This window comes from Drosophila biarmipes, chromosome 3L (genome assembly GCF_025231255.1).
Source record: "Drosophila biarmipes strain raj3 chromosome 3L, RU_DBia_V1.1, whole genome shotgun sequence".
Lineage (NCBI taxonomy): Eukaryota > Metazoa > Arthropoda > Insecta > Diptera > Drosophilidae > Drosophila > Drosophila biarmipes.
The window spans coordinates 15,727,601-15,751,467 of NC_066613.1; the positions used below are offsets into that span (position 1 = coordinate 15,727,601).

General features: G+C 40.6%; 3 protein-coding genes across 10 annotated transcripts in view; all 3 read right to left on the reverse strand.

Moving 5' to 3' along the window:
• Positions 1 to 18,978, reverse strand: part of LOC108035158 (calcium-binding protein E63-1) — a 33,103-nt gene extending 14,125 nt beyond the window's left edge. Inside the window, exons 1-3 of one of the 8 annotated variants that reach the window (XM_017110608.3) lie at positions 18,822 to 18,978; positions 13,876 to 13,914; positions 13,738 to 13,777 (exon numbers count right to left, since the gene is read on the reverse strand). In XM_017110608.3, coding sequence (XP_016966097.1) covers positions 13,738 to 13,777; positions 13,876 to 13,914 — 79 coding nt within the window. In that variant the 5' untranslated portion in view covers positions 18,822 to 18,978. Of the gene's footprint in view, positions 1 to 6,078; positions 6,340 to 7,339; positions 7,516 to 11,597; positions 11,820 to 13,737; positions 13,778 to 13,875; positions 13,915 to 16,398; positions 16,807 to 18,821 lie in introns of those variants that run through there. The other 7 variants (XM_017110607.3, XM_017110609.3, XM_044095445.2 and 4 more) reach the window with 7 other exon arrangements.
• A 1,020-nt stretch (positions 18,979 to 19,998) lies between these two features.
• Positions 19,999 to 21,395, reverse strand: LOC108034532 (transmembrane protein 267). Its single transcript, XM_017109458.3, has 2 exons — positions 20,866 to 21,395; positions 19,999 to 20,804 (listed from the first exon to the last, which is right to left on the reverse strand). The coding sequence occupies exons 1-2, from the start codon at positions 21,157 to 21,159 to the stop codon at positions 20,424 to 20,426; spliced, it is 675 nt and encodes a 224-aa protein (XP_016964947.1). The 5' UTR covers positions 21,160 to 21,395; the 3' UTR covers positions 19,999 to 20,423.
• A 609-nt stretch (positions 21,396 to 22,004) lies between these two features.
• LOC108034562 (1,5-anhydro-D-fructose reductase) lies at positions 22,005 to 23,533 on the reverse strand. Its single transcript, XM_017109491.2, has 6 exons — positions 23,444 to 23,533; positions 23,156 to 23,323; positions 22,925 to 23,097; positions 22,559 to 22,703; positions 22,305 to 22,502; positions 22,005 to 22,238 (listed from the first exon to the last, which is right to left on the reverse strand). Exons 1-6 carry the CDS (start codon positions 23,516 to 23,518, stop codon positions 22,038 to 22,040), a joined length of 960 nt encoding a protein of 319 aa, XP_016964980.1. The 5' UTR covers positions 23,519 to 23,533; the 3' UTR covers positions 22,005 to 22,037.
• Positions 23,534 to 23,867: the final 334 nt, after the last annotated feature.

Consider the following 23,867-nt stretch of genomic DNA (forward strand, 5'->3'; position numbering starts at 1 on the left):
CCTAAGACGCTTCCTTGGGGAACGCCAGCTGTAATGGCAACATTTGCAGAGATTGCGTCTCTGGACTGGACGCAAAAATCTCTGTTTGTGAGAAACGATCTGATGAGCTCAAACAGGTTGGCTGGCAGCGCTGTTTTGACTTTGGCTAGTAGTCCCGGGATCCAAACTCTATCAAATGCCTGTTGTATGTCAAGAAAGATGCCGTTGCAGTATTCTTTATTGTCGTAGGCCTTCAGGATGTGATTGACTACACGGTGCAATTGCTCAATCGTACTGTGGCCGGCTCTGAATCCGAATTGGTGCATTGGGATAGTATCATTGTCTTCTAGGTGTATTATAAGTCGGGAAGCTATCAGCCTTTCCATTACCTTCGATAAAGAGGGCAGGAGGCTGATAGGCCGGTAGGAGCATGGATCCTGTTCCGGTTTCCCTGGCTTTAGAATCATACTGATTCTAGCACTCTTCCATTTTTTGGGAAAGTATTGCACTCTAAGTATCGCATTGAATATCAATGTGATAAGTAATAGTGCTCTCTTGGGAAGGATTTTAAGTACTGCGTTGCTTATTAGGTCATGACCTGGCGCCTTTCGACTTTTGAGGGTACGTATCATGTTTGAGACTTCTTCCAGACGGATATGTCTTATTGGAGGTGACATCTGGAAAGGGCGCTGTAGTATTTCGTTTATTCTGTTGATATCCTCCTCGGATGCGAAATTAAACGCAGTGAATCTGTCGCCAAGGTGTTCCGCAAATGTTTGTACTTGCTCTTCTAAGGAGCGACACCAGTTACCATTGCTGTTCTTCAGAGGCGTAACTTTCTGTGGCATTCTTTTTACTTTTTTGGTAAAGGACCACATATTAAAAATGGAATCATTAGAATAGTCCATATTGGTCAGCATATGTTCGAATTGCGCATTTTTCAATTCAGCCATGGCAACGTGAAGCTCTCTGGCGCATCTATGCCATTGAGCTTTATCCTCAGGACTGTGCGTTCGAATATAACGTCTTCTCAGTGCTCTCTTACGGACTAGAATCTCTGCAATGTTTGGGTCAATTCTATTCGAGTGGCGTATGAGGGCTCTGCCATGATTGTTTGCAGTGTACACGTTTGCACTCCTCGCCGCATTTGTCACGTTGGTAGTGAAGAGGTCTACAGCGTCGTCAATCTCAGCAGCAGAGTTGAGCTCAATGTTAAGGCGTATCGATCTACATAGTTCTTCCTTGAAAACAGCTACATTTGTGTGTTTGCTAAGAAGTTGTCTACGTTGAGTGCATTGTATGGCTTCTGTTTTTAATGTAGTGATGAGAGATAGGTGGTCCGATTCAAGGTCCCAGCTGTCTCTGATGCTTAGCTTGTCGTGTGGAATGTTGCGATAAATTGCAAAGTCTAAACAGGATGGTCTTCGATTTACTGCGCTTGGATAGTATGTTGGTGCTCCAGTCGCCAGGATGTTGGCGTTAATTGAGATGGCGCTTGCGGCAAGTAAGTTACCTCGGTGACAGGTGATCGCAGAACCCCACCATGGATGTTTGGCGTTCCAGTCTCCGCTGATAAATGATCTTGGGAAGTTGAAGTTAGCGAATATGTCATCAAATTCTGATTGAGTCCAGCTGAAGTTCGGAGGGCAATAGATTGATCCGATGAATATTTGTCCTATACATGTTTGGATTCTGGCACCCACGATTTGGACTTTAGCATGGACGATTGGCTCGATGGGAAAGTGATTGATCTTTTTGTTAACCAGGATTGCAGCTCCACCCCTGTGGCTGCCGTCAGGTAGATTTGAAGTGTAGACTTCATATCCAAATAGTTGAAGGTTGGATGTCTTCGTTTCAGTGAGAAGGAGAATGTCAATATTCTCTCTCTCCGCAAGGTGGCCGATTTCCGTCATTTTGCCGGCAGCACCTCGCGTGTTCCAGGTGAGAATTTTTATTTGGGACATTGTGTAAGTTGCGCGTTAATTGCAACCAGCATCTTCAGCATCTGGGCTTGCATGGCGTATAGACCCTCGATAGCTTTTGAGAGCGATGCAACTGCCATTTCTAGTTTAGATTCTTGTGCATTTTGCTGTTGTGACACATCTGGGAAAAAGTGCGCATGATTTTTTGCACCGTAGTGATGTTGCTGTTGAATGGCGTCCTGTAGCCTATTTGTTAGGTTTCCTGGTCGTTTGTTTTGTTTTTCCGTGATTGGATTTGCATTTCTGGCTATTTGAGCATAAGAAACTCCATTTTCATAATGTTTGGGTGTAGAGTTATTGTTTATGCTCACTTTTGGGGTTTTCTGTACATTTTCGTTCATTTTGAGCAATTTTTGATAGGATTTGCAGCCACGGAAGTTAGCTGGGTGATTTTCACCACAGTGAGTGCAAGTTGCTGGTGCTTCTTTGCTTCTGGGACAATCTGATGATTTATGGTAGTCACCGCAAGAGACACAGATAAAAGGTCTGTAGCAATATCTTGCAGTATGACCAAACGATTGGCATCTCCGACATTGCACTATGTCTTGTGCTTTTCTGGCTACTTCAAAACGGACGCGTTGGCGACATAGAGATCGTAGTTGGAGTATATCTTTGTTATTTAGATTCTTTTCTACATTAATGAAGAAGAGGTTCATCTGTTCACCGCTCTTGTTGCTTTTTGGGTTATATATTGATAGAACTTTATGCCCCTGTCTGAGTAATTCCTCTTTGATTTTATGATGGAGCTGTGAATGGTGTAATCCTCGCACAACAACTCTGAATGGTTTCTCGTCTTTCAATTGATAGCAATGGAATTCAATTTTCAGGGAACTTAGTTGTCGTACTACAGCCCTGTAGGTGTTTGCGTCTTTGGTGTAGATTCTGTGAGTGGAGCCCACAGAGGATTTGATTTCAACATTTTCAAGATTTGTAACTTCCTCGATAGCGATAAGAAGTTCGTTCACGTTTGTCACGTCCATAAGAACGATTGGTGGTGGTTTTGGACTACCAGTAGAAGCAGATTTTACCGTAGATGAATCAGTTTTACTTTGTACGTTTGCGTTCTTGTTATGTGCATTGCTGTCTTTAGCCTTAGAAGCGGTGTGAGAACGGTAAGCCGCTGCTGCAGCGCTAGTCGATGGTTCGTCCACACTATTGCAGTCCATCTCATCGTCATCAACTGATAGTGTTTCGAACCTGTTTGCTGACACAGGGTCACTGGGTTCTAAATTTCTAATATCGGCACGTTTTCGTTGACTTATTGGTGAGTTCGATGACCCCTTCCTCTTCTGGCTCTGGATTTTTTGCCATCTGGGTGAATCCGGTAGAGGGGGGAAGTCTATAGAAGTGCTTAATGCTTTAGGAGGCATAGGCGTTGAGCACATGCCACTGCATATGCTGGGTGATGATGTAGTGTTGGTATATATTGGACTGTGAGTTGTTGTCAGAGTACTGGTGATACAGGCTGCATTACTGCTTGATACTGCTATACCATATGAGTTAAGCTTGCCGCTAGTGGCCAGATTTTTTGCCAGGGTTAACTCTCCTGGAATCACCTCGTCCATGACGGCTTTTCTCAGAGCTTCGCCCAGAAGCATTGTTTCTCTGGTATTTGCCATTTCTCTCGATTTTATGCAAAGTCGAATGTAAGTCAATCACTGCTTTTATTGCCCCTCTTGTACGGCTGCGCGCAGTGTGAGGGGAACAGCGGTGCCCTAGCGGGCACAAATGCAGTCTTGTCGCACTACACTTATGTTGTTGTTGTTGTCCCACTGCCGACACTGCGCTAGACAGCGTCCGAATTTTTATGATCTGTGCTATTATTAGCACACGAAGAATAGATAACAAAATAATAACGCGTAAGCACGCACTTTGTTTTTTTTTTTTTTTTTTTTTTTTTTTTTTTTTTTTTCCCCACGACGATAATTTTAAGCTCGTAAAAAGTAATACTGTTGATATTAAGCTGTGTAAAAGTATGCCCTGAAAACATAATGTTAAATAATTAGAATTTGGAAATATATTGCAGCACACTTTTAGGCGCTCTTAAAAGTGATTTCAAATCCGTCTTAATTCTGTAAGGAAAGGACTTATAATCCTCGCTGTGAAAAATTACCTAGCTTGTCATTAAATCCCTGCAGAGATTTGACAACAAAGAACTTTTACCTTTGGCCTTCAACTAAATTTTAAATTAAGCTGGACTCAGTCGCTGGACGCAGAAATGTTGGCACTAGCAATTAGCGAAAGTTTTATAATTGCCCTATTAAATCGGGACAAAGACAAACTCTGGGTTCCATCAGTTTAGCTCGACATTTCCATGACAAAGTCAAAGTGCGATGTGGCAGAAAGTTGGCCATCTGTAAGTGTCGCTGTAACTAATTGAGGCGACAGCCCCGGGGTTCCTATTCCGTGGATTTTCCCAAGAATTCCTGGGGGCTATGAAATGCGAAACAGGGGAGTCCACCCCAAACTGCACTTGAGCAATAAAAGTTTTGTTTTGGCAGGGGAAGAGAGAATAATATTTGTTGTTTGCCCTTGTCTGTTTTGGTTTGTCGCTTATACTTGTGTTGTCAATGAACTTGATAATTGCATTGCATCGCTCGCTCGACAGACCCTTTATATGCCTTTGGGTCCGTCCCCGGAGCCTCGTTTTCGGGGACCGATGTAATTGAGTTGCCAACAAAACTTGCCAACACTTTGCGAAAGCGCACAGAGGAACCCCAATAAATTGCACTTGCACACTTTGAATGCCGTCGTAAATAACGCTTAAAGTGAAAACTTTTTTAGCTCCGAAAACTTTTACCATCCCACACACATATTGACGAAGGATTTGCAAAGCGAAATAAAATGCTGAGTGGAGAATTTCAGTATGCATAAACCACAGCGTCCATGAAAAGTGACTTAAAAGAGGAAATGCCATTTTATTTCGGCCCCTGGGGTTTTCATCAGGGTCACGGACTTATGAACTCTGCGCTGTAATTCTCAGTATTGGAGAAGTAAATATGATTCAGTTACAAAAGTTGTTCAACCAAGTAATTTTTTAAGTCTACGGCCCAGATTCATCCCTTTTGTTTTAGAATTTCCATGACTATTAATAGCCTGGCAATAAGCAATATTAATCCCCTTTCATGTTCGCCCTGAAATCAAATTATCCCGCACAAAGGACGCGGCTTGAACATTTTACGCGGGCTTTTCAACACTTCAAACGTGTCAAATTGAAGTGGGCGTGGGTGTTCGTTCAAGGGCCTCTATTTGTCACATACATATATGGGGCACTGCGTGGGAGTCGGCAGTCTACAGAGTTGAACATAAAGTTGGTGGGAAACAAAAAAAAAGCAATAACTATTCTGTGTAAAATTGGAAAGAGGAGAGCCAAGTGGGAGTCATGGAACTGACTTGCGATGGGTTGAATCACAGTTCAAGCTGTTACTGATTTTGATTTTTGTTACAAAAAGCCACAGCCACGAATAATATCATAAAATTGATTGACATGAATAATAACCTAATTAAAGGTAAATATAAAGGCACAAGGCCACTCAATTAATTAAGATGGAATTGTAGTAGCTTGGTCACACTATGCCCTTTGTTTGAAGCAGAAATCCAAATTTAATCAAAGTCACTCACTCATAATGAATAAAAATATTAGATTCTCAATAATAATAATAATGAGTTGTCGCCTGTCAAAGATAAGATAGTATGGTAATTCACAACAAATGAGCAAAAAAAAAAGCACAAAACAACCCAGTACAACAGAAAGTGTGTTGATTAGATTGGAAAATTCGTTGATTGTGTTTGATTGTGACTCGCAGTTTTGTTAGTATTTCTTCGGTGAGTGGGTGTACGATTTGGCATGACACACGACTCTGTTTTGTCAAATTCCCCTGCTCCAATTTCCTTTTAAATATTATACACATGCATATTGGTTTTCAGCGATAATTGCCCATATCAACATCATGTGCTCATGTTGGCAGACTCATGGAAATGTGTGACTGAGTTAATTGCAGTGGAAAAAGAAAATAGTCCAATAGACTGAAAAGTTCGTTGGATTAACTTAGCTTGTGGATATCATAAAAATAGCAAACTTAGTGTGCGAAATAAGAGAAGAAATTATTTTCCATACTTAGCTCACCTCGCACTTGACTTGCGATTTCTTTGTGATCCATCTCTGTTGTTTTTTGTTTCTCGCCTATATCTATATAGTATTTATAGATTAAGTGTTTTGTGTTATTTTCGACGCTCGTTTATTTGTTATTAGCGTAATGTTTCTTTTTGCTCCCCGGCAATTATGAGTTTTTTGATTTTTTTGCGGATGTGTGTACTTATTTGTGTCTCTGTGAACGGGGCGTATGAGTAACGCCCGCGATTTGTTTAGTTTTCACTACTTAAACAATGAAATGGAAAATGGTTTTGCAATCATTACGGGATCATTGTTGATCTTGGCCGAGCAGCACACAATTATAATCAGCCTGATTGGTTTGGCTTGATGTTTTAATTGCAATTAATTACTGAAATCACGACCGAATGAGGTCAAAATGCCAATGTGTTGGCCACGCGTTCAGGGTCAGGGTCTATTATTTTCCCTTTTTATTCGTTTTATTCGTTTTTTCGTTTTCCCCCACATCGAGCCGACACTTGTCGGCTTTCCTCAATTTATCGCCCGTCACACGCTGAGTTTTCCCAGACTTGATATTTCAATAATTATGCAGCCTGACAGCCATTTCTCTTAAGGCCAATAAATATACGTCTGGGGTGATGCAAATTGAAAGTTTTATGGCATGAACAAGAGAAATATGATGGCAAATTAAGCTGACTTAACTTTGCTTGAGGTCCTAAGAGGTCATTGCAGAAAAAGGAAAAATTCTCAGGGTTGACCATTATATATCTATCGATTTTAAAAATGAAATTAAGCCTCTGAATTTCCTACGGTCGTCAGTATTAAATTGAAAATTCTAGCATTCTATATTTTTTAATGTTTTCCCTAACTTTATATTTAAAACTGTGTAGTAAGATATCAACCCGGCAAACAACTATATGTATTATTTGACATAATTCTCTCATCTAAAAACTATCTTTGGCCATTCAATTTCCATATCTTAACTCATCACTTGTCATGGAAACTAAAAGTACTGACACAAAAGAATGCAATTCAGGGCATAGGAAAGGTGACATAACAACTCCTTGCGGGACCGTTGGTGTCCTGTTTTCAGTTCTTTGGCTTTTAACTTTCAGCGCAGACCAAAGGACTTATAGATGGACACTTCAAGGCCGCGCGTTACGCTTCAATTACGCGCACTGAGTTCAAATTGTTTGGCGGGGGAAGATACCACATCAATGGGAAATTCCAAACCGAACCAAAGGCAGTGGCTGTTATAAAAGGTAACCTTTGGAAATGGGAAATCAGCTGCTCTGGCCAAGAAATTTTGGAAGAACCGATAGCGGTTAGTTAGTGTTAGATTAAAGATGGTTAGATAGCGCACCGAAAGTACGGTTGACTTTGTTAGTTAATTTCAATCCGTCGCGACTTTCTGTTCGCGCCGACTTCGAAACTGAAACTGAGCGCCACAAAGCGGAACAGCATGAATGGCAGCCCCATTGGCAGTAGGTTCGTCTATGTACCACCCCCCACCCGACGGTTCCCGTTACCCGAAGATTCTTCGGGCCCCGAGACTTCGGGGATTCTCTGGCTTCGTCGAAATTTCATTCATCGCTGGGGCAACAGCGATTCTTCTCTGTTTTTGTTGCTGCCTCTGTTTTCATAACGTTCTTCGTCGCGGAGAAAGCGGGAGAGGGATTGGGAAGGGAGAGGGTGTGGGAGAGGCAGAGCACTCTCTCCTCCGGATTGGAATGTTTTTCAGTGTTTTCCCTTTCGTCTCGCCATTCACGTGACGGCGTTCGCTTTTCTTTTGAAGGACTTTTCGGGGTTTTCGCTTGTGTTTTCCATACGAAATGTGATAAGTTTGTTCACTCGTCTGCTAGCTATGCGTTCCATAATTATCGAATATTCATGGTTTTACCTTCGGTGCTTAGGAAGTTTTTAATTGGTGGTAACAAAAGATGTTTTTGGGTATCATTACTTAGATAAAAGTAATGGGCACTGTACTTTTTTGGTAACTTAAGTAATACTGTGTAGCATAATATTATTTAAATTTCAAAAAATTTTATTATTGTTTCCTAATCAATGCTGCAAAACAGGTTTTACCTTTGTGATCTTAAAACAAAAAAATTTAAAAATATGAAATAAAACAATATAAAAAAAGGTAGCTAATATAATATATATAATTTAAACACTAGATAGAATATGCCTTTATCCAACTATACACGTACGTATACATAAAAAAAATAAAATTTAACGCTAAGAACACCCTCTAAGTCACACTTCAAAAATATCACGCATACGCCCTGTATTCGCTAAAACCCCTTCGAAATAGCTTCTTATAAGAATGCTTCCAGTAACCTTGCCCAATCACAACAACAACAAGAAATATAGGGGCGCAACAACAAACGCATTCTCTGCAGCTTGCAATTGGAGTGCCAACAACAAAACACAGACGCGTTCTTGTGCAAATGTATTGGTGCCTTTGGAGGGGCAATTTGCGAAGTGCTCTCTTTCTCCATCCCCCACACACACACTGTGGAATCGTGGGAAAGCCGACTGAGTCTCTCTTTAGGACGCCATCTCACTCGCACTCCCACCAGCGAAGCCCGTTTGTTTGGCTCAGCGAACGTGGGGAACAAAACAAAATGATGGAAAACGGATTTGTTGTTGTTATCGCAGGCAACGGCATTTGTATGAATCTGCCAATGGGTGAGAAAGAGAAGGGGAGATACTAAGAGAGAAGAAGAGGAAGAGTGGGGCTACCGCTATACGTAAGGCTTTATGCAACGGTGTCGCTGCATTTTTATGTAATTCTCAATTAAATCGCATTGTCAACTTACGTATCGTGGGAGCCTTATAAATGCGATTTATTACGATTTGTAGGATAAAAATGTTAAACTTAATTTTATCTTTGAGACAAAGATATTTTCCAGGAAAATGCACAAAAGCAGCTGGGCAGACAGATTTAGAAACATATGTAATATCTTTAGATAACTAAAAAAACCTAAAAGGTGACTAAAAGTATTCTAAGTATCTTGATTGGTTAGAGACGAAAACACTTACATTTTTCGTAGTCTACTTTTAGGAATTTTTAAAATAAATTATTTTAGCTCATAGGTATTTCATTGCTTTACCGTTTTGGTATTGGTATACCAATATTCTAAGTATATTATAAGTACAATTTTTAAATATAGAAATTCTATCAAGATACTGCAGATATTGAAACCGAGCCGTTGAATATTTTGATAAGGGAAAATCAAGGAGCTTTAAAACAAATCTCTTCTTCGGGTTTCCCTTCCGACAAATGACTTCCAGTCCTTTAACCAAGTCCTGTCCACTTTCACAAAGGATACTCCGTTTTCCCTTTCTAGCGCCCGCCACTTATCCTCTCGATTCCCTTCAGTTCGTTCAACTCTTGGCAATGCAAACAACTTTTTAATGAAAATTAATTGGGAAAACTTTGGGCAGCCGGCAGAGTGAAATGCAAGCTAGGACCAACACCAATTAGTTAGGGGACAGATGGATGGATACAGCCCACAATACGTGCAGCTTTATTGCAGGACGATGGCCCCGATATTGCAGAGCGATTTAATATGAAAACGAAACCAACTGCGACGCAAAAAACTTTTCCAGAAGGCGTAAATCGTGTTAGGCGCGGAGTAACTAACTAGGCGGGTCCAAAAACATCACGAACGCCTACGAAAAGCGTGGGCGCTACGCAAACGAAGTCACGTGCCGCCGCCTGGGGGCGCCACCAAGCACGATGGGGTAACATGGGTTAAGACCCTGATTTCAATACCTAATTACATTCAGAAAACAAGGCCGATAGGGCTTTGGCACACAATGGGGCCATTTAAGGTCTTAGTGTTTCATTAATTTTTCTTTATGAACTTCTTATAAAATATTAAATTAAAAAAAATAAATCATCATCTCTATGTGTTTCCTCTCCTCTTTTTATGAATTTCAATTTGCTATTTGAGTGAGCGAAAATGCAACATAAATGTGTTATTTTACGAGGCGATTGCCATTATAGATGCCTCGCCACTCAATGCTTTTTATCTGAGGCTTTTCTTTTTTATGGTCCGTCGAAGTACCCAAGGCCAGTCATCGGTTCCATATAGAGTTTCCCACCCAACTGGAATCGAGTGCAGTTGGATTCCGCTTCAATGTCCTGCATTAATATGCAAAAATCAATCCGAGGGCCGCTGGCATCGTCAAAATCTTTCATACTCAAAACGTGCCCCTAAACGAGCTTTGAAAGGGGGTCGAAAAGGAGGCCCGAAGGGGGTGACAAGTGGGTGGTGCAAGGTTGGGGGTCAAGGGCACAGGCACGCACAGAAGCAGACTACGAAAAACAATTTATCATCTCGCTTTGTTATTGAATCCATCTACGTGACCGAATTAGTGCCTTGTATTCTCTCATTTGCAATTTTTTAAGCACTCATTTTAATTTTACAGAACGTAAATGGGGAAATTACTTGACAATGCACATTCAACTGCTCTAATGGATACCTTTTTTACCAAAAAACTCACTTATGGGTCACATATTCCTTGCGTTTTTTAAACAAATTTTTAAATAAATCACTTTTAAAGTCAAATTGAAACCTAACAGACGACAAACTGTCTCATTTTTCACTCTTGTATCGTTTCTCTGCGTTTTGGCTAATTGTCTTACTACTCATAACTCAAGTCGAGTAGCAAGCCGAGAATTCTGTGGACGAAGCCTAAAAAACTGCCAACGTTGCGTAACCATAAATCAAAATGCAGGCGTGTCCCAAAAAAACAAAAAAAAAATAAAAACTCGCAGAAAATATTCCGGTTGCCTTTGACTGTCAGGTTTCATCAGCGGCAAAGTGGCAACAAATTAACTGCCAACCGCCCACTTGCCAAATACACAAACACCAGTGAGATAATTTTTCCGAGCGATAACAGGGAGATATACGAAGGGAATGGGAGCTACACAGTAAGAAAATATACATAAATGCCTTTGTATCTAAAAAAAAAAGGTTGACTATTAAACAGCGTAGAACACGTTCTAAACCATTTTACTATAAATTAAATACAAAATATAAATAAAAAACTTTAAATTTTTATTTGAAAAAAAACTTTATAATTTATTTAGAAGTCTAGCAAGATTTTTTAAGCTGGAATTTAATTTGTTTAGTCTTATTTTTAATTTATAAACAAAAATAAAGAGCACTACAATTTTCAAAATAAATACCGCCTTATATACACCCTTTTTTCTATCAAAGAGATTTTATATTTTAATAGTGGCACCCCAAAATGTTGATTTATTTTCTAACAACTCGAGTTACCAATATTTTTCCCTGTGCTTTGGGCCATACGTGGCTGCTGACAAACGTTTAATTAGTTTTACAAGTGTGGCGACAAATTGACATGGCCCTGTGTCTCCGAAAGTTGATTGGTGTCTGCAAATTGGTAATATTCTACTGGCCGTACTCGTACTCTTGCTGCCAGCGATAGCGATAGCGATTGGCTAAAGTTAGCATTTGGCTAAGTTTCGGCTTCCAACTTATACTCACACTTATCATCTTTGCTCATATTTTCGAAGCGCAAAAGTCGCTAGTTTGCCAGGTGAAACTGGTTCGGTTTTGGAAGTTCGCAAGGCACAAACGCGGCACTATCAAGCGGCGATCAATCAGTTGGTCAATCAATCAATCAATCAATCACGGCTGGGGAGAGACACTCGAGGGGCACTTCCGACCGCTACATAAGCTGGCGATACTCTGCGAGGGCGCGAAAAATAATAATGCTGCAGGAATGCCAGCGTTACCGAGCGATTTATCTACGAAAACTCCCAAGATAATGGCCTGGAGTGAAACTGAAACGAACTAACCTGGGGCCCAGGGCCCAGCCGACTTCTGCTATACTGTATTATATTTCATTTGGGTGATAGCACCCGCCGCTCGCCGCAGATAACTAACTGACTTATCAGCCGGATGGCAGCGCCCGAATCTCCAGGTGGGTGGGTGTACAACCGGGTAGGTGTGTGTATGTATGGGATGGGTTGTCCGATTTCATTAAGTGCTAGTCTATATGTCGTAATGGTATTTACTCTCACTCGTAGTATTGCTCTTCCCATTGGCCTTATCTTGATGTCAGTTCTCAGATTGCCAGAGAAAGACCATCAGACACGCTGAGTGGGGCCTCAGCCTGAAAAGTGCCTGTGCCTGTGCGATATCGGGGTAATACTGGTAGTTCTAGAACTTCAAATATGTCGATCCTAATTGTTTACTTCAAAGTAGAAGTGGTTCACTTACAAACAGTAGAATTTAACTAGTTATATCTTGTTTGAAAGGGTTTTAATAATATTTTTATCGCCTTCGTATCATTGTTAACGTATTTTTTAAGCAGGCATTTAGCTACATTTCCATTATATTATTACTGATAATACTTTGTTTTACAATGCAGAACTGATAGTATCTCAAAGTCGATAAAAGACTATCCTAACCATTAATGTCTTCCAATTAAACACAATTTGGCCATGATAGGACCCTCCTTGCCCATAAATGACTCATGTGATATATGGTATTTTTCCCGCTGCTTTTTCCACTTTTAGGCCAAATATTTGCTGGAGATCAACAGCTGAGGGCAATGTCAAATGAAAGTGCCTGTGCCGATTTAAATATGACTTGTTTGGCTTGTCAGCCGGGGAAATGTGTCACATGGCTGGTGTGGGATCAGCATCTTATCTGATTCGTCTTTCGATTGTAAACACTTTTGTGGTAACTCCCTGAGGCGGAATTAAATTGGAAAAAAACGCTGTATAGCAGGTATTTTTGTTTTCTGCTCCACTTTTATATTTCTTGTTTTTATTGAAGCCTTTATTTGCCCGTTAATTGGGCACGTGATGCGGGGGTGTCAGCTATCTGCTGCCCTCTAAGCCCCTCATCATTCGCTTCCACTTTTTCTACTATCGGGCGGAAAAAAGAAGGAGGCGCGTTAATTAAATTTCAACTCGATTATGGCTATCTTGATTAGATTAAAGCAGCAGTGCCGCCCGAACAAGTTTCTAGATATAAAAATAGCTTTCAACTTATACTGCAGTACGGATCCATCCATCTTCAAGTACCAGTGCACCTTTCCTTCGAAGGTCTAAAATTAGTGAATGCAGGGAAAACTTATAAACGAGCTGACACGCAAAAGGCGGTCAGCAATTAAGTCTGGCTGAATTTACACGTCAAAAATAGCAAACTTATTTTTGGATTTTATCTTACACAAAGATTTATATTTATATCCTAATTGGAGTTTGGTTAAACTATTCAAAGTATGCACCGAAAAATTGGTATTAAATTAACTGAATTTATATCAACAAATGCTGTTTAAAGTTTTTCCTTTATTAAGGTAGGTAAAAAAACTACTATCGCTTGTGCCTAAAATATTTTTCTCAGTGCATAAAAAAAAGACGTTTTACACCCTGATAGTGCCAAAACAGATTGTGTATACGCACTGTGGGCTTGGCCAAGAAATGGCCTAGCTGGCTATTTATCTTTGCGCATAAATTTGCTGTAATTATGAACAATCAGATACTAGATAGCGCAGCACCTTCGCGGCGTATATTAACCCATATTTTGCTGAGTTTTTCCCAGAAGCACAGAGGTCACTGCTCGTCTTGTTTGTAAATAAACAATTGTTGATTTGCGGTTTGATTTGGTTACTTACCTTTGATTTCCACCTCTGTAAATGGTTTCTTTTTGACAGACTGCGAAGTAAATAGGCAAAAAACGAAACGAAAGTGAAAATTAAATAAATATCAAGCAGTCAAAATAAATCGATCCGAAATAATTTTTGGGTATTTACCTTGGTGGCCCGCTTGCCCAGCAAAGCTGTTCCCAGCATCTGTGAAGAAAACAATAAAACCAAATAAAACATGAAGTATACTAAATAATAGTCAAAAATAATGTTCAAGAAAATGTAGCATACTCTTGAGCTGAGGGCAAAATTAAAAAGGCATTCGGGGGTGGGTTAAGCAGATATTTTTACATTTCTATCTATTAGTCTTTTTTATTTTTGACATTTTGTTTATTACGTTGTTCTTTGGTTATTTTAGCAGCCACTCGTATTTGTTGTTTTCCCCAATCTATTTTCATTCGAGGAATTCCGAACATCTCAACCGAGCCAAAAAGAAGTGCAATTGCAATTAGTTGGCTCTTTAGGACCGACAGGAAAACATCAACCCCTCGATTAGGCCAAATATGAGGGAACTTGGCAGGGGCTGCGAAAAGTGTTCGTGCTTTCTATTTATTTATTTCCCAATTTATTTCTCAATTACGTACTGAATGGCAAGTATTTGAACTATTTTTGATTAATTGCGAAAACGAACCAGCCAAACTGGTGAAAGTGTTTACGTAAAATCTGAAAAGATCAAATATTTTGATTTTCTCGAACAATGCTTGCTTAAAATGCATTATAATTGCGTAAAATGGGGAAAAGCTGATTAACCTTTTAATTAAATCATGTGGTGCTTATTAACTGCGTGCGACCTTAAGGGTTTTAATGAGATTTTCATTCGGACAGGTGAGGTAATTATAAAATAAATTATGTGCGAAAATTCATTGTTTAAATTGGTTTTTGTGGTTTGAAAATAGATTAAAATGCAATAATGCTAGTTTGTAAATTAAAAAGGCATATATCTTAGAACATTTATATAGTGAAATCTAAAGGTTCGAAGCGGAAGGTTCATTTCCCTTAGGTCTTTATCAATTTTTGTTTGTCTATGCTACTTAAAATTCAAACTGCCACCTAATTGTTAATTATAATGCAGCAGCTGTTCACCTGGGCCGAACGGCAACTATGTAAAACCTTGTCCCAGGTTAGTTACCTTAGCCAACGGCTGGTTTATTGGCTTTAACAAAGAAAACAAATGCAGATTATGGCATTGCTCACGTGCCAAGACGCATAAAATGTAAACAAATTAATAAATTTGTAGAACGGCGTTTTAATGCCCATTTGATGACATTTTTCTTTGACACTTTTTCACGAATTCCCCAACTCACAGTTTTTATGTGCCGCAAAGCCTTGCCAAAATCATAAATCTGCGGCTTGTTTGTATAAATCCAGACAAAATATTGTTGTGTCGTCAATTGGGAAAATCTGATAAACAAGTGTCAAACTTTGGACCACAAATACAAGTTCGTATAGTGTGCTCACATCATATTATGGTAGACGAATTTCAAATATACACATCGAAAAGGTTGGGAAAAAGTTAATAATCGCCAATGTTTATATTGGCCAAGTATACATATACGTCTATGCCGATAAACAATCGAGTTTTTATGCCTTGGAAAGCACCGAAGCGCATTTTGTATGCCAAAAATCTTGGCCGGGCACATTAAGAAACCATTATGATGCTAATTTCCAGAGGAACAAGCACATGTCTATATCTATATCTACTTCTATATGCCTTTTATGGATGCCAGTCTGTACTTTTAATGATGTGTTTTGGCTACAATGTTATGGGCTGCGACAGCGACGCATTTTACGACTTTAGACGGAATGCAATGTTGTGGAACAACTTTATGAGAGTCCTGACATACGCTTTTAAATTATACGTTTTCTACTTAGTTCTGGATAAATTATGGCATTTTTGCAGGTTTATAGACGGTTATTAGGTAATTTTCGCAGAAAAACTATGCTAAAAACAAGGAAGTTAAGTATGGGACCCGCTTTTTTGCAACAAAACTACCTATTAATTTGGTTTACAAAATGGTTTCCCGGTTTTAAAATTAACAACGAGAAAATAAAATCAAATGAATTTGTTCTCTAAAAAGAGTAATTGCAACCCAATTAGTTATAAACAAGCAGTTGTAGTATTTACATCTTATTTGTTGATCAGATTAGCTCCCCAGCATTTAACACAATCGCTAATGCCACCATACTTATTTAAATTTGCCTTATGCCGAAAATAAACCCAGGTAAATATTTGTATTGAACATCGTGTAATTCGGCTAGCCCAAATAGTTGCCGGGACATGGCGAAATTAGCAAATACGATCTGCTAATTTACACATTCCTTGGCGACCCTGACAAGCGAACTGCCGCAATGTAGTACCAATATTGTTATTAAAATTATTTATAGCCGGTTCGCGAGAGAGCGATTTAATATTTGCTCGTCATAAAAGAAATAAAAACAAATTGTGTATACAACGGAGGCAGCTTTAGTGCCTGCCAGACGGAGAACGAAAGTTGTTGGCACCATTGAAAAGCGATTAGGTAAATATTTATGCAAATGCGAGCAGGTCTTACAACAACGAACCAAGATCATCGGGACTTAGGGCTTATACACGGGAGGGTTGTCCCATCGACCAGGCGGATTGGTACTTACCTTCAGCTGTTGACGCAGTCCACTCATGGGGCTCATTCAAAAACTGATAGCCGAGATGGGGGAATGAATGAGTGCCGGTGGCGTATGAGTAATATTTGGTTTTAAATGTTGGCCTAGTTTCAGCTTTATTTGCTGGCACTCGAATGTGTTGTGCGTATTAAATGTGTTAGCACTCTCGTCACTGAGCGAGCTGTATTTATTCACCAATAAAATTTATTTACTTTGTGTTTTATTTACTTTTGACTGCGTATTTAAATCTTAATTTTTTGGGGGGATTATTAATGGTATGTGCTTTTATTGTTTTGTTTTTGACTAGCAATATATTTCTTTGTGAATGTCTGAAATTTATTTCAGCAGCGCGCGCGACTCTTCCGACGATCGATCGCCACGGAATCCCAAACAACATTGAGCATTTTACGGCGCTCGGAGGCGCTCGAAAAGCTGCCAAAAAAGCGAAAGCCCAAAACAAGTCGGCCGTAGAGAGCGGTAGAGAGCCGTAGACTCTCTTCCCAGTGGTTTTTGAACCAAAATTTTGAAATCTCGCCTCATCTGGGATTGCCGTTTTGCCATTTTGTTAATTTGTTTTCTTTTTTGATTTATTTTCAACCATTTCGCTGCTCATTCGCTCTTTGTCAAAGACCAACAGCCGGCACAAAATTTAGATCTGGTGACGGGGCAAATTTTCGTTGTCTCTATATGTTTTTCTAAAGAAAGAACGGTGCCATCAGAACCCACCGAAAAAAAACAAAAACACTTGGTCAAACACGTTTTCCCCTATTTGTTTGTCAATGCAGCTCTTTGGAAAGCTTTTGCTGCTAACGTCCCAAAGTCTGAAACCCCTTGCGGGGGATTAGTTGAGATCAGCACTCAAGAGGGTATTATTTACAGTGCTGCTGGGCAAACTGCAAGTGTTATATTTAGTCGGACGCACGGACTCGAGTCATTCAACCCGGCTGCACATGAGGCGACAGAAAGAAGTGCCTGTGCCACTGCAAGTGCGTTCGTGTGCCCACTCTGCGTATGAGCTATTTTTACCCGTCGACAATCCGACCCGTTGGCCGTTTTCTCAAAAAGATTTGGCAGACGCCGACGGAGCAGCGGCATATTCGATAATTTTAATTAGGCAGCTGTCGCGGACCGCTCAGATTGTTCAGGTGAGGCGTCCAAAAATGACACATTGCTCATACGCCGTGGGGTCATACGAAGCTAAAGTCTTATTTTTGGGGAGTTGAGACAACAGGCGATTCGAGAAGCGCATTTTGTCTCAGCTGCTCAAAGAAACATTTATAATAAAGACAATATACGGTGCGATTTTAATTGATATACCATAATTATACCTTATATATAAGATGTTTTTAGGTGTCTTCTTCCTGATTGTCGACTCTATCTTATTCTTTTGTTTTTTAAAATAATGTATAAATAACATCCCTTCATACATATAATAAGCTATAATTAGGTTATTTATCTATGAAGTTAAATATATTGAAGTACAATTCCTAATCACATAATCCTAATTAGGTACTTTTAAGTCATCAAGCTTATGGAACTCGGTCTGTAGAGCTACGTTTCATACGTTTTTTATATTTTTAAAATTGCACAACTGCTTGAGAGCTGTTACAACACTCCTTATCGATCGTTGCCTTTATCAGTGACTGACTTCGTAGCTAGATGTGCTGCAAGAGCATACGGAGATCCCCCATCAAGATCGGTTCAGTTGAGATGGCTTCTAAGCAGCGCCAACCGGAATCGAATTGTTTACGAGCTCATTATCAGTTCATAAACATGAAAGCAGCAGTCACACACATTTTATGAGTTATTTCTTTTTGAAGATTAATATTATTTCTTCTAACAGAGAGCGAAGAAGGTAATAAACCTTTGACCAAAGACCAAAACTGTGCGAACAAACGGGCGAGAGAATTATGAGGCGAATTCGGCTGGCTGCTCTTTATAGATTTCCAATGTAAATATTTACAATGTTTATTTTTAAACCCTATACATATATAGATATAATATACACGTTTGTACGCTGTGTATGCATGTTATGATCGTGCCAGATAAATATTATGAAACTTTGCTGGTTGCCCGGCGGCGGATCCCGTGATTTACGCCGGATTTTAACGGGGTGTTAATGACTCTGGGAACGGCGTTTAGCAACTTAAGTTAGTTATCGGCGAAAGGCAAACAGAAATGTCGCACTTGGCCGGGGACTTAATGACCCGGCCGTGATATCATCGATAGACAAACACACGGCGGGCTGCCAAGCGAAGCGTGAAAAGTGCCCAAGGTCGAGGGGCAAACAGAAAAGCGGAACTCTGGCTATGCAATTCTAAGTTCCAAATTGTAAAACAAATTCTAAAAAAAACAGTGAAACTGAAGCCAAACGGTTAGCCAAATCAACGAATCTACAAATCCAGCGCACTTACGGCGAGCGGATTTTCACTGATATCCTCTTGGTCCGCAATCTTGGCCAATTCGAAAGACACACACCCGCGATAAGTTCGAGTCCCGAGAGATTTGAACACGCGACCTCTTGACTCTTTTTTTAGAATAGATGCTGTGGCCGCCGCGCCGACACTTTTTGTACTGGGTTCTCTGCAGCGATTTGATCAGACATAAATATGTGTCCACTAACGAGACGCGACCAAGCCCAAAGCGATCATCATTTGTGTACACAGGGCGAAATTAGGGCGTTTTAATAAAACCATTAATGATCATGTGTATCTACTCAACATAAACTATAAGGCCGGTCTTACAAAACCCAATTAATCAAACTACTCTGTGAACCAAAAATCATTTGACATCGAATCATTTCTCTGAGTGCATTCGAATAAAAATGTTTTACTAGAAAATTTTAAATTATAGTATTCACATCTATTCGTATATCATCGAGTGCTAGTAAATGATATGTGTATGTTTCATTTGACGTAAATGATACTGTCAATGATCTAGAAATAATACTAGTGAAGGCTGTTCATGATAAACAACAAAGCAAATTCTTATTATGGATGCTAAACACCCTGCTACAAATGAGTCAATTTGTAAAAAAATTATGTTTCATCATTGAGATAAACTAAAGCTCTCAAGCTAGTACAATACTTTTCGCTCTGTGTATGTCAAACAAATGTTGTTCGTGGGTGTTGCCAGCAGATTCAGCCGCTGTTATTGTTGTTAGAGCCGCTGGTAATGGGCATGCGTGGGAAATTCTGGGACCGACAATACCCTAGAATATTTGCTTTGTTCCATCGCACGTGGATGTTTAATTACCCAATTATTGACCCGCAAACACGTCGATTTTCCGCCGAATAGCGTAGGAAAATTTCGAAAAACCAAAGTTTTTTATATATTCCTCGCGAACTTTTTCAATCGAAATGTGATTTATTTATAATGGCGAACATTTAAAATTAAATTCGTTTAAAAATAGACCCGACCGATTCGGCTAAATAAACGGAAAAGTCGATTTATGACGGGATTCCTTCGCAGCCACGCCGGCCATTAGGGCCAATTTGTAAATGGCAACTAATTTGGCCCACAAATGAACAGCGAATGCAAATCGAGGTGGGCCCAGTAAATCAATGGGCTTAAACGTGATTACAAGGCTGGTGTTTTTAAGGCAATTACATTGAGTTTATTGTTTTCGATTAGCTTAAAATTCGTACGGCCTACGAGTACAAGAGTCAAGGTTGAAGTTGAAAATCGATTACATATCGTTGTGCGCTATGCTCGTTACTCTAGTTTCTCTAAGGACTACATATCACAAATCCGGATATCATCTGCACTAATCATTTAGATGCTAGTAAAAACCTACACGCTACTTAACAGAGAAAAATCAATGGGACGGGAAGCATAGTTCCCCTAATAAAAAGGTACTCCTAGTAGTAGATCCGTGTAAAATTGTGTCCTGTAGTGTGGAAGTATTTTGGTTTCTAGCTGATCTCTAATCTTAAAGCGCTTGAAGCTTGAAAAGCATTTTGCATTTACCATTTGATGATGATTTGCAGTATTATCACAATGTGTTTTTTGCCGGCCTAGACCTGCATATAGCGATAGTTGGCAGTGGAACTACTGCGATATTGGCCCTCGCTGAGCTTGATGTATTGACCCAGGAAGTTGAGGACGGCGGCACTGCGGCACACGTTGTGCAGGCAGCCCAGCAGATGGGGCGTCAGGATGGTGGTCACTATGTAGGCCAGCTGGGGCATCCTGTCAGTGTGACCCCATGGACATATCCAGTAGCCCCGCCTGACGGCATCCCGGGTGTGGTGTGTGATGAAGGCACAGAGTAGGGAGCCCAGCATCAGGCTGGTCCGGAAGTAGTTCAAACAGGCGGTGCACATGTAGAACAGCAGCAGCACCAATATAATACTGGAGCAGTGGAGGAAGGGCCGCTTCGAGAGATTGGTGGCATCCTAGGAGATGGTTTTAGGATCGTTATTAGCAGGGCTACACCGTCTGGTGACTGCCACCCACCTCCAGGTACAGGGAACGCGCCTCCACAAAGTGGTCCAAGTCAATGAACGATGACACAACGAAGCAGGTGAAAATCAATATCCAGCCGAACAGCTGCGAGGTCCGCTCATAGAACTGGGTGGCGAAGGTGATGCCCGTGAGGGCTCCTATGGCCGCATGGGTGGCATTGTCGGCCAGGGCCTTCAGCAGCGGATGCTGGGTCAGCTCCACGAAGTTGTCCCCCAGCAGACACGTAATGGTCACCAAGGTTGTCAGCACAATTCGCATATAGACCATTGTGTGGCAGTGGGGCATCGATTTCTGTTTGGGGGGGCTGCTCTACTTTTCCGGCTGGCGAGGCTCTGATCTCCACGGACTGGACGGATTCGCTTGGTTCCCGGGACTCACTCACTCCTCCTGCCGTTGCTGGTCCACGTAGTCTTCGCTGCGGTGGCCACGTACTGCTGGCATCTTGTTTACCAGCAATTGTTGTAAAATCCCGGCGAAGCGATGTTACATGGACAGCTTTTATGGATGTGAAAAATGGATGAGGTGCCTTTATAAAAATAAATATTTATCGATAGTTTTGTAACAATATCTGTAATATACCAACAGCTGTGAAATACTGTGAACCATTTGTAATCAAAATTAAAACTAACCAATTAAAATAAGTTAAGATAGTAAAAGCTTTCTCTCTATCCCAGTTCGCAAACATATGGCGTATGTGTAATATTTGGGTTGCCCAACAGCAAAACTCTTTTTTAACTCGGCCATATATCATTCAAAATTTGAAAGACTTAAAATATACCAAATATAGTGGGGACCGTTACAAAATACCAAAGTGATAACTTGAAACAAAGTCTCTATCTTTTCGCCTTATCGCTGTCAAAGTACTAATAGATAATTTTACAATTACAATTAAAACATAATCGATACCATTTAAGTGTTTGGAACTACTACTATTAAAATTTGACAAAATCATGGAAGTAGAGTTCATACCAGTAGATAGACTCCCATTGTTGATTTATAGACAACCTCCTTCAATTTCAAACGAAACTACTTAAACTGATAAGACAAAGGGGCATACACAAAGCACTCAACAAGCAAACGAGAGACTGACGTTAGTCGATATATATTCATTAATATAGGTTAAAAAATGATACTGTTTAATATTAAATATTTTTATTAGAACATCAAAAGCAAGCACTGTAGACGTTAAAGGGATAATATTTGCTCTTGATGGCTTGACGAGCATGAGCCACACGCTCGCCAGTGTGATACGAGTCCAGGAGAGCATGATCCTCAGCATCCAGCTTGAAATCGAAGACGTTGAAGTTCTCCTCGATACGCTGGGGGTTGGACGACTTGGGCAGGGGAATGGTTCCAAGCTCGATCTGCAAATGAAGGATAAATAATATCAGCAATGTTCCCCAAAATTGCTATGAACATAGAACCCTTACCAGATATCGGATCAGCACTTGGGCAATGCTCTTGTTGTACTTGTTGCCGATGGTCTGCACCTTGCCGTCAAACATGAAGGCCGGTGTCCTCAGTTCGGCATTTGCCCGTCCCAGCGGGCAAAACGCGGTCACCACAATGTCATTTTGCTGGCACAGGGCAATCAGTTTCTTTTGATCCAGCCCAGGGTGGACTTCGATCTGGGGAAATGGCTTTTATCAACTGGAAGCTCGAGGGGTATCATAGATTCACACACCTGATTGTGGATGGGCTTGATCTTGCAGTTGGCCAAAAGGCGGGTAAGCTGTTCCGAGTTGAAATTGGAAACGCCGATGCTCTTGGTCAGTCCAAGGTCAATCAACTTCTCCATGGCGCGCCAGGTGTCCAGGTAATCGATGTCACTGTAGGGAAATTTATGTTTAATTCTGCGCAAAACTGACGAATCTGAAGAATTCGCGTTTTAGTGGGTCGCGAAAAAAACACTTTTTGATTGCAGTTTCTAGGCAATGCCCTACATATTGAAATTTTTAAGGAGATCCAAGATAAGAAAAGAACTAACGTCAGTGGTATTTCACAATCGGATGTACGTTTTCCATCAATCAAGCATCTCTTATTTACTCACACGAGCTCCACCTCTCCATTGGCATCCTTGGGGATCAGTTCGCTGTCGCCACGATACTTGTAGGAGAAGGGCCAGTGAATAAGATAGAGGTCCACATAGTCCAGGCCGATGTTCTCCAAGGTCTTACGACAGGCGTGTTCCACCCTCTCAGGTTCATGGAAGTGGCACCAGAGCTATAGGAATGGAATTAGCTTACGATATGCATTTCGATTTTATACCTTGCTCACCTACCTTGGTGGTGATGAAGATGTCCTCCCGCCTGATCACACCCTCTGCAATCTTCTTCCGAACCGCCGCGCCCACCTCGCCCTCATTCCCGTAGAAGTAGGCGGTGTCTATGTGCCGGTAGCCCACATCAATCGCATGGAGCACGGCCCGTTCGCAATCGCCTTGCGTCGACTGAAATCACAAGTCATCAATAACGTTAAACGCTCTCAAATGACGTTAGACTTATATGCCCGCTGATAAGCGACATTCCCAACCAATATCGGAGACGTGATCTGCCGCCCATAGTCTTACCGCGAAGGTGCCCAATCCAATGGGCTGAATCTGGGTTCCGTCGTTGTGCTTAAAGTAGGCTACTTTTCCGGCCATCTTCGCTGAAAGACAGTCAAGCGCTGAATGTCCCAGTATCTCGATTCACTTGTCTTATAAAGTTTTGGGCAGGTAAGGGCTAGGAGAACTTTTAACAGCCTACTTAGATTTGGCGGGCTGCACTATTATAAAAGCATTGGAACTATTTTCTCAACGATATGGAGCTCTAATCCCTGGTATCTATATATAGATCGATTCTTCTTTTCCTTAAATATATACATAAAGTGGGGAAGAAAGTTGGATATATTTTTATTAGGTCTAAGTGATTAGGATAACTAATAGGAAAGCTTACGACTTACACAGTGGAATACCCGTAATAAAGAGTGGGAACACATTTAAATCTCGTTTA

What these genes read in the sequence shown, in the direction of transcription:
- LOC108034532 (XM_017109458.3), bottom strand. Translation starts at nt 21,159, where the DNA reads ATGCCCCACTGCCACACAATGGTCTATATGCGAATTGTGCTGACAACC. An exon ending in CGCGTTCCCTGTACCTGGAG is followed by an intron (nt 20,805 to 20,865) that starts GTGGGTGGCAGT and finishes ACCATCTCCTAG; the next exon opens with GATGCCACCAATCTCTCGAA.
- LOC108034562 (XM_017109491.2), bottom strand. Translation starts at nt 23,518, where the DNA reads ATGGCCGGAAAAGTAGCCTACTTTAAGCACAACGACGGAACCCAGATT. An exon ending in ACATCTTCATCACCACCAAG is followed by an intron (nt 23,098 to 23,155) that starts GTAGGTGAGCAA and finishes CCATTCCTATAG; the next exon opens with CTCTGGTGCCACTTCCATGA. An exon ending in AAGTGCTGATCCGATATCTG is followed by an intron (nt 22,239 to 22,304) that starts GTAAGGGTTCTA and finishes CTTCATTTGCAG; the next exon opens with ATCGAGCTTGGAACCATTCC.